We start from the raw sequence: 18,065 nt of genomic DNA, 5'->3' as shown, positions 1-18,065 counted from the left end.
CAGTAGCGTAACTTGGATCTAAAACCTGGGAAGAAAAATATCAGGAGTAATGTCATCTACCTCTAAAACCATGACTGTTCCATATTTCTTAATACCACTGCATTTCTCAGTATATATAAGGAGGCTTTTGTGCAGAACTGAAATCCATGCATGATGTATGTTTTCTTAGGGTGAAAATTGTTGAAGTTTTCTTTAAATACATTTTAAAATATTAAAAAGATGGTCTTGCCCATTGTCAAATTAATGCATTCTTTATACAGTGTATTTTGTACTTCACTGGTTTGTAGCAAATTAGTAGAATTTTAAGTTCACATGAATGCACCTGAGGCCATGAGCATTCCATTGAATATCATTCAATTGGTATAATTTGATTTAACATTCTGCACTAACTGAATAGTGTTGGAATGTAATAAAATAGTAACTTCAATATTAACTTTTTTTTACCTTATATGGTGTGTAGATGGAGGTTGTCCTTGCTACGGCAAAGTCCTGAGCACTGCTTTTGTTTCTGAGTAAACAGCTGTTCCCAGAAATGTTTTGTGTAAGGCTGTGTACTCAATCATATGGCCTGTTGATAGAAATAACAGAGTGGCATGCATTTCTTACTTCAGAAATTAACCCATTGATAATTTCCCCTTTGGTCAATTTGCAGCATATTATGTAGTCTCAGTACGGAGGTTTTCCTCTCTGTATTAGCCAGGTCGAGAACTGGTGCTGCTTGGGCAATGCTGTTATGGGAGTAAGAAACTGGTTCAAAATCTCAGAGGGCTAGAGGTGATTCCCTGCAAAGTCAGTAGATGGTTTCCTACTGACTGCACTGTGAATCAGAGCATGTCCTCTGAGACTTATCTGAGAAGCTGTTTGCAAAGTAGATACTTTGCTTCCTAGCTTATCAATCAAAATGTATCTGTCTTTTTATTTCTGCTGCTGTTATAACTTGTGTCACTTTGTCACGTACTCACAGGGAAACTTGAAAATTGTTTCAGTTTCTAGGAATAAGCAGTACAATTCACTGGTGCTTGTAGTACGCACCATTAACAAGGAGTAGGGGGGCACTGTCTGTCTAAGAAAATAAGTCTTAGGTACTGCAGTGCTCCTACTGTTTTTACATTTCTCTAGAGAACCAAGCTGTTAACAGGCATCCAAAAGACACGCAGTACTGTAATTTGGAAAGCATGGAGGCGTTTTAATGTGACTGATATGAAAGCATTCTGTTGTCCTAGGGTGTAACATATAAAGGTGATCAGCTACAAATATGGTGGGTAAATAAGAGACCTTTTCAGCTGTGCTCCTTATATTAAGGATGCAAAGTACAGGAAGAGTTTAAAAGGCTTCTTCAACTTTCTGCCGTCACAGTCATCTTTATCAGATGAATTTTTAGCTTCCTTGTAACTCCTGCCACCAGAATGCACTTAAACAAGGCTCAGTTTGCAAGCCTAGAAGATGAGCAAAGCGTTGACAACTGCTTGAGTTGCCCTTTCCCTTGGGGTGACTTGTAGCTGAGTAGCACAGGCACCTGTGGATACTACCTGTTCCTTCTCCCATCTACATGAACACACAGTGTTACATGACGTGCACAGTTAAACAAGGCTGAGGTAGACCATAGTCTGCCACTTGGGCCATCAAATCACAGTTCTGTTGTAAATGCAACCTTGGGAGATAGTAAACAATATACTTTTGCTTTTATAACAAGATTTGGGCTAAAAAAGACTTGAACCTCATGGAAGCAGTTCTTAGTAAGATGTCCTCTTCAAAGGAGATGTAACAGAACTCAAAGCTTCTTCAAAACATTTATGAATCAAAGTGAATGTATTCAGACATCTGACTGTGTAGTGCCTTTGTCAGAAGTGGTAATGTAGAAAGGGTTTGGGGTTTGTGTGTCTCTGTCAGTGTAAAGTGATGCTGTTAAAATAACAGCAACCCTGTTCTGAAAATGTGAGATATTCAGGGTTAGAATTGTGCACCTGGCCAGGGACTGCAGGAGCCATTCCCAAGGGCAGGTAATACTAACACCTGGAAAACACGAGAGTCTCCGATAACTGTCTAATGTGAAGAGTAATTGACATCTTAAGGTATAATTACTCTACAGGCCACTCTCCTTATTAAAAAATAATTTTCATTAATGGAAAGAGTGCATTGAACATTGTCAGTCCAGTAGAAAGCTGTCATTAATCCTGCTTTTAAAATCTTGCTTTAAGTGACTCTGCATTATTTAGTGTTGGAAAATACTGCTGTTAGTTATCATAAACAGATCATTTGGCAAGGTGAGCATAGCACTGAAATTCTGTTCTTAACCGAATGGAAAAAGATACAAAAAAAAGGCTTGATGAGATATGGCAAAAAAAGACTGACACACCACCAGCATCTCTGAAGGACTGAATTCATATCTACAGTAGTTTACAGAAATGTGGTCAGAAACATGCATACTCCTTTAAAAAGAAACAAACCAGAAACACCAGATCTTCTAGAAAAATGTAAGTTCTAATTCAAGAAGTCTAGGACTGAAACTGCTAGCAGAGGTGCAAAAATGCATGTATACAGTTATGGACACCTTCTTGAACTGTTGGTTCTCAGCCCAGGCATACACTAAGATTCATCCCAGTTGCACTCAGTAGCTAATGAAGGCAGAATCAGGTTTTGCTGCTCGTTTTGCTTTGCTTTGCTTTAGGGGTGATCATGTTTTGCCACCTTTGGATTTGTTGTAATAGATGACTTGCAATTCTGAGTTTTATTTATTAAACATTTTTTTTGTCCTTTACCTTTATTCTGACTTGTTGCTTCTGCTAGCAGCACGTTACTCCTCTTTCATTTCTCTTGGATAGCATGCTGCACTGTAAAACTAGTATTAGACAACGTGTGCTTTATGCTTTGATACACCTCTGGTAATGTAAAGCTGGTCTAGAACTAGCAAGTATCAGAAATCACAAGTAGTTCTGTAACAAGGGGAATACAGTTTAAGTGCAGCTCAGGTTTTATCAGAGCTGTAAGCCCTAGTAATTTTGTGGGAATTTGGACATGCAGATATCCTTGATAAATACTGAAATAAGTCAACTGAACTATAGTGTATTACTAGGGATTTTGTTGCTTTGTTTTTCTTTCCTGTGTGTTGAACTAGATCTAGCCACAAACTTAGGCCTTGAAGAATGCCTGTTTCCTGGAACTAAGTACGTCTGTGTGATGTAAAAATGCTAGCAATACTGAAGTGTGGTTTATACAGTTTCCTTGTTCACATGGCTGGTGTGCATTGTTTGATTTGTGGGTTGGATTTTTTTTTAAATTCAGGTATCCTTTCCTGCCCAGTGTGCAAACAGACGTGCTTTGCAAGGGATGTAGTTGAAAATTTCTTTCTCAAGGACTTTCCCACTGGTAATTCAGCTATGGCAAAGGTAAGTGAAAACCAGTGAGCTGGGTGCCTTGTGAATTGTTGAAACGCTAGCAGATGAACACTGTTTGAAAACAGAGCAGATTTCATGTTGAACAACAGTCTCTCTTACGGTTTGCTTATGCAGCACTGTAATTATTTCTCTCCTAGAGATGGACATACTGTCTTCATAGTACTTTTTAAACTTTATTTGGAGAATGAGTTTGACTCTATATACTTAAAATAGTCTCAATTAAAAAATCACAATGCTAATGGTGTAGGACTGAATCTGTGACAATATATTAGGAAGATATGAGAAAGAATCTCTTGGATTCTTATTGTTCCTTTTCTGCTCTCAACACAAAGTAAACAGAAGCAGACTATTGGCCGATTGGTTATGCCAAGGTTACCCATTAGATCTTGTGGGCAATTATAGTTTTCTGATTGTCTGTTTTAATGATAAAAAAGGTCACATCATATTTCAGTTTTCCATTGGGGAATGGATGCAAAGGGTAATTGGAAGGCATAGGATTATTACCTTGGCCTTCTATTGACACTGTATATAGATGGATTTAACTTCTGTTAAATACCCAGTTAACAGGCCAGACTATTCTCATAGATTTTCAATTTTTACTACTTTGGGTCACAAGAGGGACAGAGAAAGGTGTGCATTTCTGCCCCTTCTGTTACAAAACAGTATTATTTTATTTGCATGAATAAGATTGATTTCAGAATGTGGTAGTATTACCTGTAGCTGGTAGTTCAACCAGGTGAAAAGTTGTCAAAACTGTTCTGTAATCTGCTGATGGCTTTATCCAAAGTGTGATCCAAAGCAAGTGAAGAGTAACAAAGAATGAGGGATATTGGACTTCACCTTCTGAACCAGCTCCTGGACCTCAGTCTCTTTTGCACTTTTGCTTCCTAAGTAGTCTGGATAGCCACGTTGGATGTGCAATTTCAGGGCCTTTGGGTAGAAGGGAACACTTTTTCCATAATGTAGGACAGAAGATAGATCTTTCCACTCCTTTTTACTCCTGTAGGGGCAGCAACAATTTGTAGGTTGGTTCTGTCCCATGCAGAAGGCTTGAGACTTCCTTAAACTGTGCAAGTGTCCAGTGACATTGTTGCAAAAAAGTGTAGAGAGGATGCACCACTCCCTGTCAGTCATTTCTGTGTTTCATTTTCTCCATTGTTAAAAAGAAAAGAATGTTTAATCTAATCCATGGAGTGTTCTGGGGAAATTAAAAAAATAATGCAAGCAAAGTGTGTTGACAAGGTATAAGGCACTTGAAGAGTGCAACATAACTTTACCTAAAACAGAAGGAGGTCTATTCGCACACACTCTTCAAAGAGAAGAAGAAAATTCATAAGATATTGCTGAATGTTTAGAATGCACTTATTATACTGGGATTTCTTAATTACCATGACTCACATAATTTACCTTTCAATGAGATTTGTGTAGAAAGGAAATCAAGTGAGGGTATCTAATGTCTTCAAAAGCACTAGCTTATTTTTTCAAACCTTTAAAAGAAGATTTTTCTTTTCTGTAATCCCTTAGGAGTCCTAAGAGCAGTTCAGTAAAGCAGATTTCTCACTGGAGTTTAGGAGTACCCTAGAGGGACTTGTGAACCTTCCTTATAGGTTTTGGCTTGCTTCCTTTTTATTAACAGTCAAGTCACGTATCAGTGAAACCTGCTCACTGTCTTTTAACTACCACCCCCCAAAAAACCTAAAGACAGTTTCACCGTCAGTAGTATCAAAAGGAGAAGCACAAGCTCATCCAACTGAGGCACAGCTGAACTTCCACCATTTTCTTAATTTACCTAATATGTTCAAATGGGAATCTGGCAAGGCTTGTAACAAAGTGGAAGCAAGATGTTTCTTAGTGTGTGAGACAATGAGGCCTAAATGATAGAGTGTGTTGTATACTATCAGCAGGAGTTTCAAAAATATGCAGTTCAGCATCCCTTGCCCAAAAGCCCATTTCCACATCATAAATAATGGAACTCTGGGCACACTTTGTGCTCTGCAACTTACAAGTAATGTTAACACAGTAGAGTGTCAATGTAAGTTTGTCAGACTGACAGCTGAACAGTTGCAGGTAAACTTGTGGTTAAGCAGTTTTGGTTACTGCAGAGAAAGCAGAGCTTCCCTTAACTTTTGACCTGTTCCCTAAGCTGGCCCTTCATGGGTACATTTTAAATTAGACGCTTCTTTTTGTACAACAAGTTTTGCTTCCCAGAATAAATACCCTTGCATTTTGGTTGCGTAAATTATATTAGGCTTTTTGGTGTAAATTATTATATTACCTTTTGGAAAACATTGTTGATAAGCATATGGCTAAAATAGCAGAATGGCTTACACAAATACTTCCCTGCCTAGATGATCAAACACATTTAAAACTTTGCTTTGTAGTCTTATTGTCAGGAATTGCCCAATCTCTTTGAAAAAGATTGGGAATACTTAGAAACTCTTTAACGAGCTGATAAGAGACCTGTTGTGAAATTCCAGCCCCACTGAAGGGAATGGTAAAATAGAAATTAATTTCAGCAGAACAAAAATTTTTTTCTTCTTGTGCTGAAGTGAATCAGAACTTGACTCACTTGTGTTTCAGAATTTAGGCAGATATAGATGTTCTACTTAATGTTGAAGCCATGACTTAAAACTAAGGTGACCAGCAAAGAGCTGTGACTGTTCTTCCTTCAGGCTTTCTATTCCCTGAGACACTGCAAAGAGAAACTCTTCTGTTCAGTTCATGGGGCTTGCATCAGGGCGTATGTGCTGAGTGCATGCTGCTGTATCCTTCTCCCCCTGTTTCCCATCAGAATAGTTGGCATGCAGTTGTCACTGAACTGAATTGAAGATAAGCTGATGCCCAACAGAAAGGACACCATAGGAAGTAATTTTGCCATCTATTTTTAATTGCTTGAGTAGCCCACTGAGTAGTAGCAGTATTCAGGAACTATGCATAAGTACAGTAGATACATTGTAACCTTGTAGGAAATGTTTGAGTTTGATAAACTGGGGGCAAAGCTTTTATGCTTTGATGATGGTAAAATGACATCACTCTGTTCATTCTGTCCATTAGTACCTATTTGTGGCTATGGGAAGTCAAAGACATTAATATTAGGAGTTTTCAAACAAGGTACTTTATGCCCAGTGCAAATCCTTTTTAGAAGAATTATCATTATAGCTATCTTGAAATAACTCTTGAGTTCACTCTGGATACCAAAGATCAAATTGCCCATTTCATTTACGTGCTGCTTTATTAATTTCCCCTTTAGTGACGCTTCCAGACAGCATGGCCTATGTAACAAAAGGCATTTCCTAAATTGTTGAATCAATTGAGATGATAGTTAATTAAGGTTTCCAGTTGTTCTCATGTTTCCGTGTCTTACGTTTCCAGCTTACCACATGTGATACCAAGATAAAATTGAGCTCATTTCTGGTTAGTTCTTTAGAGAACTGGAACTAAGTTTTTCATTAATAGTATGTTGTCCCCACATTGTTTTCTAAATTGCCTTACCTTTGGCATGTTTTATGTATTTTTCTGACAGTTACATTGTATCAGAGTTGTTCATACAATGCTAAAGCAAATAGAGTAAGCTCTAATTTTGAATAATGCAATGTAGACTTAGAGTACCTCTGCTGAAGTAGCTCCAGTTTGTGTTTATATACGTGAAAGCAGAAGTGGATTCTAGTCTATAGATTTTTTAGTTTGTTATAATTAGTAAGAGAAATTAATGAAAGACACTGATATTATATGGTAAAATGCTTCTGTATAATGTGATTAGAAAGGAATTGGTAGTTAGATTAAAAAACTTTATGATGGGTTATGTTTGACTCTTAACATTTCATGTATTTACTTGACAACCTAGACTATCTTTTCCGAGGTGGAAAATATCTGTATCTACCTATGTAAATATCTATACATATATAAGCATATAAAAGTAAGGTGTACAGTCATTTGATGTATTAAAGCCATCAGTAAGTAGTGCAACACTAACAGAAAGGGATTACAAAGCACACTACTCATTTTCAGAAGTAACTTTTAACCTAACCCTGCTTAACTGAATTCAGACAAGCCTTATTTTATAGATTCATGGCTTTTTCATTTCACAAAATAACAAGAAATTATGATGATTTCTTCTGACTTCATATGTAACATGGACATCAGAATTTTGCTGAATAGTTCTTGCATCGTGTCATAATTATGCTTCATAGTGCTAGAGCACAAAAAGACAACCAATTTGATTGAAGAGTTTCAGATTTTAATTTTACTGTTCCCTTTTACAACAATAACCAGACTCTTAAAATCATTTGAATTGCATTAGTCTGAGGAAGAAAAATATTAACCTTACCAATCTGAATCATAGTCTATTAAAGATAACAGTTTGTACGGCTGATTTGTTATCCTTTTTTGTAATTTCACTTTTTGTTCTTAGAGCTGCTCCACGTGTAAAGAAAAGAGATCTGCTCACAGTCTCTGTACAAGCTGCAATAAGTGGTTGTGCAGCTCATGTACAGAGGAACACAGGCATGGCAAGGAATCTGGAGACCGCTTCCTGTCGGCATCCCTGAAGGGCTGCACAGGTACTGAAGATGCACTTTGAAATTTTGTTTCTTCTCGTATCAGTTATTCAGTTGAAAAAGGAGCAGTTGCAGGCTCTGTGCCACAGGCACCATGCTCTGTGTGTGTGACTCAGAAGGACATGCATGTGTCAATGAGAGATTACATGATTTTTCTATAACTTTAGGGCTATTGCTACAATTGGTATTCCGCAGTATTTGAAAAATTTCGGATATTTGTGTTTCACGGAGACATGCCTTTTCAGTCTGAGGAGTGGTGGGCTAGGATTTGGTAGGCTACAGCAGCAACAGGCCTTGCCCTTTCAGTATTTCTGTCCTCTTTTGGGTAATTTCCTCCAGGATGCTACTATAAAGCAATTCCTGTGCTTATGGACAAGGTGTGGGAGGGAGTCACAGATAGCAAAAGACTATGATCGCTATAGGATGTTCCTTTTCTAAGCCTGGAGTGAAAAACATGGCTCCTGAGTGTGACCTTTATACTGCCATCAGCAAGCACAAATAAGTCCGCTGGCAAATGTCTCATCCCTATACAATGATGATCCACAGAAAAAATTATCATCTCCTATTACTGCTCATTATTTTCTTTTCTTATATGCTAGAAATCTGCTGAGGAGTATGTTAACCTAAATTTATGTAAGTTTAATGTAAGCAATTTGTGACTTAAAGTAAGAGTTTTGCAATTTTGTACAATAATTTATGTTTACATCTTGCTCACATATGACATTATTTGTGCTGGAGAGTTTGTGCTGCACTATTGTTCTTCATAAGGAAGATGAAGGACAGAACAAAGAATAAACATAGGTGTAGCCCACAGATTATGCTTTTTATATTACAATTTTTTATTTGGCTTTAGGGTTTTGCTTGTATACTTTAGGCTTGGCATAGATGGAGATTTTTGAAGTCCTGGGTGTTCATATTGGAGTTTGAGGCTCTTGAGACGTGATATACCATTGCCAAATACAGTGTAAATAAGAAAAAATATCTGTAAGTATAGTAATAATAAAAAAGCACAGATGACATTTAAATGTTTTCTGGGTCTTTTCTAGAGAATAATATAAACTGAAGTTCCCCCAGGCCCCCCTCAAATGCCCTGATTGGATGGACAATATGTTTGTCTTCCTGAGTTGATGGCAAGATAAGGATTGTGGTTTTGAGGCTCCAACTGTTTATAATTCAGTATCACTTTAAGTAAGGTTACCAGCTCATATTGTTGACAAATAATGGTAAGAAAATATACCTGTGGTTTAGTTGTGGTTTTGTGTGTGCTGTATAAATAGAAAGATGCAAACACATAAACTAAAATCTTTCTCTTTTTAGTCCTAAATCTTGTGTGACAAAAAAAAAAAAAAAAAAAAGGAGGTTGGTAGTATATATATAGGGTAGTTAATCTAAAAAATTATTGGAAGTGTAATCTGTGCTTTTATTATTATTATTATTATTTATTATTATTATCATTATTAAATTAATTAATTAGGACATTGCTATGCCCTCAGGATATTTCAAAGGAAGCAAATACTAGGATATACTAGAACTTGGGCTGGTTTTGGGGTTTTTTTTTCCTTTTCTGGAAATAAAGTATGCTCTGCTTTCAGATTTGGTAGCTACCTTCAGCTTGTATGTGGTGCTTCTGAAAAACAGCCACCTTCTTTGTAGGCCCTTGTAACCATTAAGACCCTCTCTACCCCATTGATCTTGCACCTTTGAACTGCTCTGTCTTTTGCCATTTGCTTTACAAGGGACAAAATTCCTTTTGTTATCTCAAGACTGTAAGATTCCCTCGGTCTGAAATGTAGACCCACACACACTCCAAATGCATTGAATCCTGCCTATTCCTATTCATTTTGATATTTTTTTCCTTGAGTGGCAGGAGCCTGGCTTCCCTGGGAAGCCTTTCTTTCTGCTTCTTCCTTCATGATACCTGTGCTCTGTGTAACACATTTGATCACCCCCTTCCACGCAGAACCTCCAACTCTCTTGGCACAGTTCCCCATCCACTTACCTTGCACATCCCCTTGCTTCTTTCCTGGGTCGTTGACTGTTCACCGGGTGAGACCCAGCCTATGCAGCTGGATGGCTGAGCTGGCTGGCACCCTTAGTCTGGGTGACTCCTGAGGTCACGCTGCGGACCACTCTGCCAAATTCATGTGATTTTTGAGAGCTTTACCCTTCATTCAAATTTGTATTTAGAAGGTAAGGGTGTAGAGGGGAACAGGACTAGGCTGGGTCAGAAAAATAAGAAGAAAACAAATTTAAAGTAGCACGATTTCTTTTTTCCTACTGACTCATCCTTTGTGGGTCAGAAATAAAGGCCCTCGGAATGAATGCTGCTGGCAGGGGGTTCCCTGTAATGGCTTCTTGGTGTTGGAAATGGCTCTATTCTTGTTGGAAACAGCTTTATTTTCACCTCCATAGCATTCTGTAACATCTGGCAGCTTGGCAGGGGGTGATGCTAGTTACATTTCATCATTTTGAACATGCTTCTTGAGAACTAGAATGGGAAGTTATGGGAGTGGTCTCTGTCACAGTTCAGCTAAAAATTGTTACTGAACTCCTACATTGAAAAACAGACCTTTTTTTTAAAGCATAAAACCAGATAAATAGCATACACTTCATCACTTTGATTCCTCCCTGCCCTCAAATTCCCCACTAATGTTGATATGTTGTATCGTTGCTCCATTGTATTCATGTTAGCTGAACAACTTCTAGACATACTAGCAAAAATTCCTGTTCTCTTGTGAGTGCCAGGCTGTTGCTGCTGGTTATGCATCTGAAGAGATAATGAGATGTATAAGGCCAGGATAAAACTATAAACAAGCCCTGCTTCATGTAATCAGATGGTTCTTTTAGAAGTGACATCAAGACTTTCAATAAAATTGTGAGAGTTTGGCAACTCTTTTTCTGAACTATAGTAATAATCCTTGTCAATGACAGCATTGCTTTATATTCCTCAGCAACTGAAGATGAACCAAGTGAGTTTTCCTTATTTTGTCCATTGCACAGTCAAGAGCCGCTCAAGCTGTTCTGTGAGACCTGTGATACCCTCACGTGCTGCAGCTGCCTTCTGACAGAGCATAAGGAACACAGGTACCACACATGGATTGCTTAATCATAATCCCGTCTAAAACTGTAGGTAATTTAGAATTTAAGACTGTTCACCTGCACTTCTGTTAGCTGAACTTGCAGGCTAGTGGAAACTTAAAAGCCATAGCAAACTTAGTTCAGCTGTCTTAGGCCCAAGCAGTGTAACACATGAGTTACCACCCTCACAGAATCAGTCATGGCTCTCAGCAGGGTGTACTCTCCTAATTGTATTGTCTGCTCAGATACTACGTAGGCATGAGTATGCTCAAAGGCACAAGATGAACTCAACATGAGAACTCAATACTTAACGTGATTCAAATACTTCTGTTTATCGGAGACGTGGTGACTGTACACGACCAGAGTTACCAACTTAAGCATGCTGCTTGCTTGTGGAAGTGTGTGAGTAATGTAAGGAACTGTCTATACGCAGTGACACTTTTTTGTGAGATCGGCCTGCCTATATGAGCAACAATGATGTTCAGCTGTCACAGAGAACATTTGTAGTAGGAAAGAAGCAGGGACCATGTCCAGACAGGCTTAAGGTAGCTCGTCCCCTACATTTATCAACTGATAACTTGATTACTTATCAACAGAAAAAAACATGGTGTGAGAATTTCCCCTTCTTTCACAGGTTCAGACATCTTGATGAAGCTTTGCGAAATCAGAGAGTTATCCTGGAAAATGTTGTAACTAAAGTGGAAGAGAAAAAAAATGGGATTCAGGTTTCAGCTAAACAGATTGAAGACAGGTAATGGCTATGCATTTTTTTGTCACAAAGGTGGGTGATCAGTAAAAATGTTATTTTTTCTAGATGTAGGTTAACAGAAGTAAATGCAGATGTTATGTTTTTTTTCTTGGAGGGTAGGAAATCCTAGGAAGGTTAGAAATATCAAGTTCATGTTTAAGTGGTACTGACCAGTCGTGGCATTGTAATCCAGGTTTCCATAGTCCTTATAAGGCATGTGACAGCTGACTTTAAGGATTCTTTGTACAATCTGTTTCTAAACTATAATTTGAAAAGATTGAAAAGAAAAGCTATTTTAAAATATGTTGTTTCTTCAAGGAACCTCAAAGCAAGCTGCAATTCCATTCGAGACTAGTATTAAAATGAAAATATTTCATTATATGAACTGGATTTCAGCTACTGATTATATATTTCTTAGCTGTTGGATCTCTCCTGCATTTTAAAAAAAACATTTCAAACACCTTGAAAGAGTACAAATCTGTTTATACTATTATACTCTAGTATAAAGTGAATTTTTTTTTTTATTTGGCTTCTGTGGTGTTTATGGACAAAGAACTTAAGACTGTTCTTGTCATGATGTGTGAGAGAGTCAATCAGCATTAGCATGTCACATCCAGAGGGTAGTGGCCAGTGACTCGATGTCCAGATGGTGACTGGTGACAAGTGATGCCTCTCAAGAGTCCGTACTGGGACCAGTACTGTCTAGTATGTTTATCACTGATGTAGACAGTGGGATTGAGTGCACCCTCAGCAGATTTTCAGATGACTCCAAGCTGAGTGGTGCAGTTGATAGTGCTTGAGGGATGGGACGCCATTCAGAGGGACCTGGCCAAGCTGGAGAAGTGGGCCCATGTGAACCTCATGAGGTTCAACAGGGCCACGTGCAAGGTCCTGCAGCTGGGTTGGGACAACCCCACATAGCAACACAGGCTGGGGGGTGAAGGGGTTGAGAGCAGCCCTGACAAGAAGGGCTTGGTTCATGTTGGATGAAAACCTGAACACAATCTTGCAACACGTGCTTGCAGCGCAGCAAGCCGACCGTATCCTGGGCTGCATCAAACAAAGTGTGGCCGGCAGGTTCAGGGAGGTGATTCTGCCCCTCTGCTCCACTCTGGTGAGATCCCACCTGGAGTATTGCATCCAGCTCCGGAGTGCTCAGCACAGCAAAAACATGGACCTGCTAGAGTGGGTCCAGAGGAGGGCCACAAAAATGAGTGGTGGAATGCCTCTCCTATGAGACGGGCTGAGAGAGTTGGGGTTATTCAGCCTGGAGGAGAGAAGGCTCTGGGGAGACCTCACTGTGGCCTTTCAGTACTTCAACAGGGCTTCTAAGAAAGTTGGGGACAGACTTTTTAGTAGGGCCTATAGTGACAGGACAAAGGGTAATGGTTTTAAACTGAAAGAGGGTAGATTCAGACTAGACAGAAAGAAGAAATGTTTTACGATGAGGGTAGTGAAACACTGGCACAGGTTGCCCAGAGAGGCTGTAGCTGCCCTAATCCTGGAAACTTTCAAGGTCAGGTTGGAGGGGGTGCTGAGCAGCATGATCTGATTGAAGATGTCCCTGCTTATTGCAGGGGAGTTGGACTAGATGACCTTTAAAGGCCTTTCCAACCCAAAACATTCCATGATTCTATGATTCTGTGTTTGAAGAGAAGTTTGGGAGAACTTACAGGAAATGGTACAACTTTCACTGGAGTTTTCTGTCAATAGTTAGATCAGTTTTTGTAACAAATAACTACTAAGCTCTGAATAAATGACATACCAGTTAGCTCATCCAGGAATGTGTATCTCTTACCCATAGGTTGCTTGAAGTAAAACAATTATACAAAAAGGTAGAAAATCAAATAAAAATGGCCAAGATGGTTTTGATGAATGAAATCAATAAACGAACAAACATTCTTCTTGAACAACTTGAAGTAAGTAAGGCTATTTTCTTTGATACCTTGGGAAATTAAACTAAATTAAATTTAATTCCAGTGCCAATGGTAAAAATATAGACTGTGAGAGTTATTGTCCCTTTGCTTATGTTTTCAAATATTTTCTTTTTTTTTTTTCTGCAGAATTTTATGTGGAATCAATGGTTGACAAAGATTCAGGATGAAGTGGCAAAATGCTTAACATGTTAACCACATCATCTAATGCAGTTACAGGGGATATGTGTGCACCTTTTGAGTAATTAGGAAACAAACAGCTTCTGGTTTTAATGTTTAATTTGTAGAAGACCACTAGCAGCACATTTAATAACCCTGTTTTGAAAATGGTCCTCTGGTCTACTTTCTGTAACAGAGCCTGCAGGTTTGACTTTTCAGTTTTTGGATGTCCAGTTGAAGTATAAGTGATTTTAGTCTGAAATGTGCTGAGCACAAAACCTACTATTTGCTCTGATCAGAATTTCCAGTTCTCAGTTATTGGGTAATTTTAGCAGGCATTGGAAAGACAAGGCACTCACTACTTGTTACCTACCTTTGAACTTACATATTTGACTCAAATATGGCTACTCAGCTAAGCAGCTTTACAAAAAAAGAGAAATGTATGCTCTCATTTCAGTATTATTAAACATAAAGTAAATTCAGTGTTCATATGTTTTGACAACGTTTCAGTGTTTGTCAGAGTAACCACATCTGTAACCACAACTGAACTGTGCATATACTTGAAGTATATGATGAAGTGCATATAGGGGCATCAAGTGAAATCAGGAGGTGCCAGGTTCAAATCAAACAAGGGCAGATAGTGCTTCACATAAATGGTAAATAACTGTGGAAGTCCTTGCTGCAAGATACTGTGCATAGGTTTAAAAGTAATTAGACAAATTCGTAGAAAAATACACTGAGAGTGATAATGTAGCCTCTGTCTTTGTGGTCCCTAAATCGTGAACTGCTGGAAGCTGGGTCAGAGGAAATGCTGCGTGCTTCCCCTTTTTATATTCTTTCTTGTGTCTCTTCTGTTGTTTATTGTATGAGAGAAGAAAGCAGTCCAGGTACAAATTTGATCCAACTTCTACAGCTTTTTTGGGTTACATTATTCTGTTAAACCAAGGCCAGAATGATGTTGTTGTTTGCTCCTGGAGAAGTCATTGTTCTTCCTGAATTCAGACATATCTGAATAGGTTTGAAAAGATTCTAAATAACAGTGTCCCTGCAAAGAATGCATAGTGTAGTGCCAATGATTGTATGCATTATGTGTGCCTGAAGAATGACAAATGTCTTCTACTGATTCACATTATTAACAGAAAATCACCAGTGAAAAGAAGCAGAAATTGGAGCAACAGCTACAAGGTGTTGTGGTTTTAAGCAGACAAGTAGAACATGTGCAGAACTTCATCAGCTGGGCAGTGTACAGTAAAAACAGCATCCCATTTCTCTTCAGTAAAGAACTGGTAAGAGCAATACTTACTTTTTCAGTAAATTGAAATTGTGCAGTAAATGTGAGAACTGTTTTAAGGGTTTTATATTTCTCAAATAAAATATTTTTCAGGATCTTGTAATTTTGAATAAAATTATTGTCCTTTGATTTGCAGATTGTATTTCAGATCCAGCGCTTGTTAGAGACAAACTGTAACACAGACATAGGCCCTCCTCTGAAGATCAGATTTACTTGGGATCCCTCCTACTGGACTAAACAACTGTCCAACTTGGGTAAGAAAAATATATTGGTTTTTATTAGGCAAGTGCCCAAAGCTGGACAAGACAGACAGAGATGATACAGTACTTTCCCTAAAGTGCTCTTTTGTTCTAACTTCCAGTTTTGTACCTCTTGTCATGTTCTGAAGAAAAGCTAGTGTGGCTGCACTTTCCTGTTTTTCCCTCCAGTTATATCAATTCACCTATTAAAATACAATGTTATATGTAAATAATACCTCATATACGTTACCTAGAAATTAAATACCATCTTTGATGGTCTTAAAAAGTCACTATGTAAGAACACAACTACTAGTTTAGTGGAAGAACTGCGCAAAGCTAAACAAATAACTTTTAACTGAAATTACTTAACATGTAGTGTCACTGGCTATCAAACAGCCTTGATTTTTCCCAATGTATTTGAAACTCAGTTCTGTCCCAGCAAGCAGTAGCTCTGTACCACACTGTGACTCTGACAGTCCTGTAAGGTGTTCCCTGTGTGAAATGGAGTGTCTGCAGTGGGCTTTGTGCTATTTCCTGGGCCTTACCCAGGGGCAGCTGGGCTCAGTCATGCCCATGCTCCTCAGATCCTTTAGTATTTTAGTGGCCAAGGGACCTGAGCAGTGCTTGAGATACAATTAACTCACAAAGATGGCTTTAAGACATTGACTGTATAATAATTACAGTGTTACTTATATAATGAATGCGCATACTGTGACTGTTTCCCACCAGCTATAGATTTCCCAACTGCAGTGGATTTTTACAGTAAATTCAGTTTGGTGGGCCAATCAATGGTCTAAAAGATTGGTTCTCTTCCCATTTTGAGATATTTAAAACTAGATGGGGTAAAACACTATCAAAAGTATTATAAGGAATAATCTCTTGACTAAAAGCATGGACAAGATCAGTTCATAGGTCACTTCTATTTCTAGCTTTTATGATTCTCACCTGCATGACATCAATCTCTTTTATTTTTGTCACTTTCATGCTGGAAGCAGTCTTTTTTACCTGTGCTTATGGGTGAGAAGATATACTCATACTTTAGTGAAAAATGAAAGTAGAAGCCATATCCATCAGTTACAATAAAATAAGTTGAGGTCAATTTTTCAAAGCATTTGCTGATAATTCCGCCACGAGTTCCACTGACATCAGTGGGAGTTTGGTGTGAATTTAAATCACTGAAAAATCTTGAAAAATGTGTCTTGAAGGTATGTTGAAGGACTGTTTGGATAGGATATTTTAATATATTTTATATTTGAAATGAAGACAAGGAAATGGCCATTGCTCACAGTTTTTATTATGTAAATTTGTCAAGATCACAGGAGGGGGTAAATGCTGTTTTTTTCAGGAGGTTTTGCTACGGAAGGTGGACACATTTCTCACTCAGATGTGCTACTCTCTGGAAATGTGCAAGGATTACAGACCTCCTTGTATCATGGGCACCATTCACCAGCATCACAGCTGGAGCCTGTGAATAGCCAGACCCATCAGTTTCCACCTGCAGTTCAGTGTCCTATGTCTGTATGTTGCTCGCACCGCCTCAGTGTAACTCACCCAAACAAAGCTCAGCCTTCTTACCAAGACATAAACCGCCATCAAAATTTTCGACAACCTCCTGAACTGCATCATCAGGACTTTCCTCTGCAGTACAGCATGCAGCAACATGACAAAGAACAAAGAGGGGGGGGGCAGCCTATGAAACTAACACAGTCTGGGCTGGAACAGCAGTCACGGTCAGAGCCAGAGAATGTATCCAGGAGGATGGGAAAGCACTTACCATCCCAGCAGCTGCAGCAAACAGTGCCCCTGGGTTATGCTGTTGTATCGCATGAGACTCAGCAAGTTCACACAAGCCATCCACAGCCATTCCACACACAGGCTTCTTTGCAGACATCAACTGTGCAAGTGCAACTTGGTCATCTCCAGAAGATAAAATCTAACCACTTCCAGCAGCCACTCCAGCAGCAGCAGCTGCCACCAGCATCACCACCATCAGGTCAGAATGAAAACACCCACAAACAAGTCATCCAGCAGAGCCTGGACATAATGCACCACCAATTTGAACTGGAGGAGATGAAAAAGGATCTGGAGCTTCTTCTGCAGGCCCAAGGACAGTCCAGCTTGCAGCTGAACCAAGCCAAGCCACCTCAACACGTGCAACAGACCATAGTTGGTCAAATCAACTACATAGTGAGGCAGCCAGCAACAGTTCAGCAACAAATCCAAGATGAAGCACAAGTAAGTTCTCTAAAAGTTCTTTGCTACTGTATTTAGTCAATGTAAGCTCAAAAATGGGAGACACCTTTGAGATTTATATGGTTGGTTGAACTTTCTGTTGTCTGTGTTTGTATTCAGCAGAGGCTTCATGCCTCATGCAGATTGAGGCAAAATTTTCTGTAAAGTGCTGCATAAACAACCTGGACCCCAAAGATCTGAATCTCTAAATAGACAAGGTGAGTAGCAGGTGGGAGGATAAAAGCATCATCATTCCTCTTTTGGGAACAGGTAATTGGAGGACTGCAATAGTTTCCATTTCAACTCTTTTTTACAGGACACTTTAAGCCTTGAGTCCTTGAAAAAGATTCCCTTTCGCTTCTGAATGATTAGTGAAGAGAGAGTAAAGAACAACTTTTTTCAGTCTGAGAGTTATTTCCCTTCTACTAGTAAC

At 38.8% G+C, this 18,065-nt stretch overlaps 1 protein-coding gene across 1 annotated transcript in view; it reads left to right on the top strand.

Moving 5' to 3' along the window:
* TRIM66 (tripartite motif containing 66) overlaps positions 1-18,065 on the top strand; it is a 48,989-nt gene that overhangs the window by 5,777 nt on the left and 25,147 nt on the right. The window contains exons 2-9 of the mRNA XM_040609322.1: positions 3,283-3,386; positions 7,807-7,954; positions 10,903-11,035; positions 11,664-11,780; positions 13,582-13,696; positions 15,010-15,156; positions 15,298-15,415; positions 16,746-17,635. Of these exons, the coding sequence (XP_040465256.1) occupies positions 3,283-3,386; positions 7,807-7,954; positions 10,903-11,035; positions 11,664-11,780; positions 13,582-13,696; positions 15,010-15,156; positions 15,298-15,415; positions 16,746-17,635 (1,772 nt within the window). The remainder of the gene's footprint in view (positions 1-3,282; positions 3,387-7,806; positions 7,955-10,902; positions 11,036-11,663; positions 11,781-13,581; positions 13,697-15,009; positions 15,157-15,297; positions 15,416-16,745; positions 17,636-18,065) is intronic.

This window comes from Falco naumanni, chromosome 10, assembly GCF_017639655.2.
Source record: "Falco naumanni isolate bFalNau1 chromosome 10, bFalNau1.pat, whole genome shotgun sequence".
In the NCBI taxonomy this organism is placed as follows: Eukaryota; Metazoa; Chordata; class Aves; order Falconiformes; family Falconidae; genus Falco; species Falco naumanni.
The sequence above is the reverse complement of the archived record's forward strand: the minus strand, read 5'-3'. Positions and strand labels throughout refer to the sequence as shown.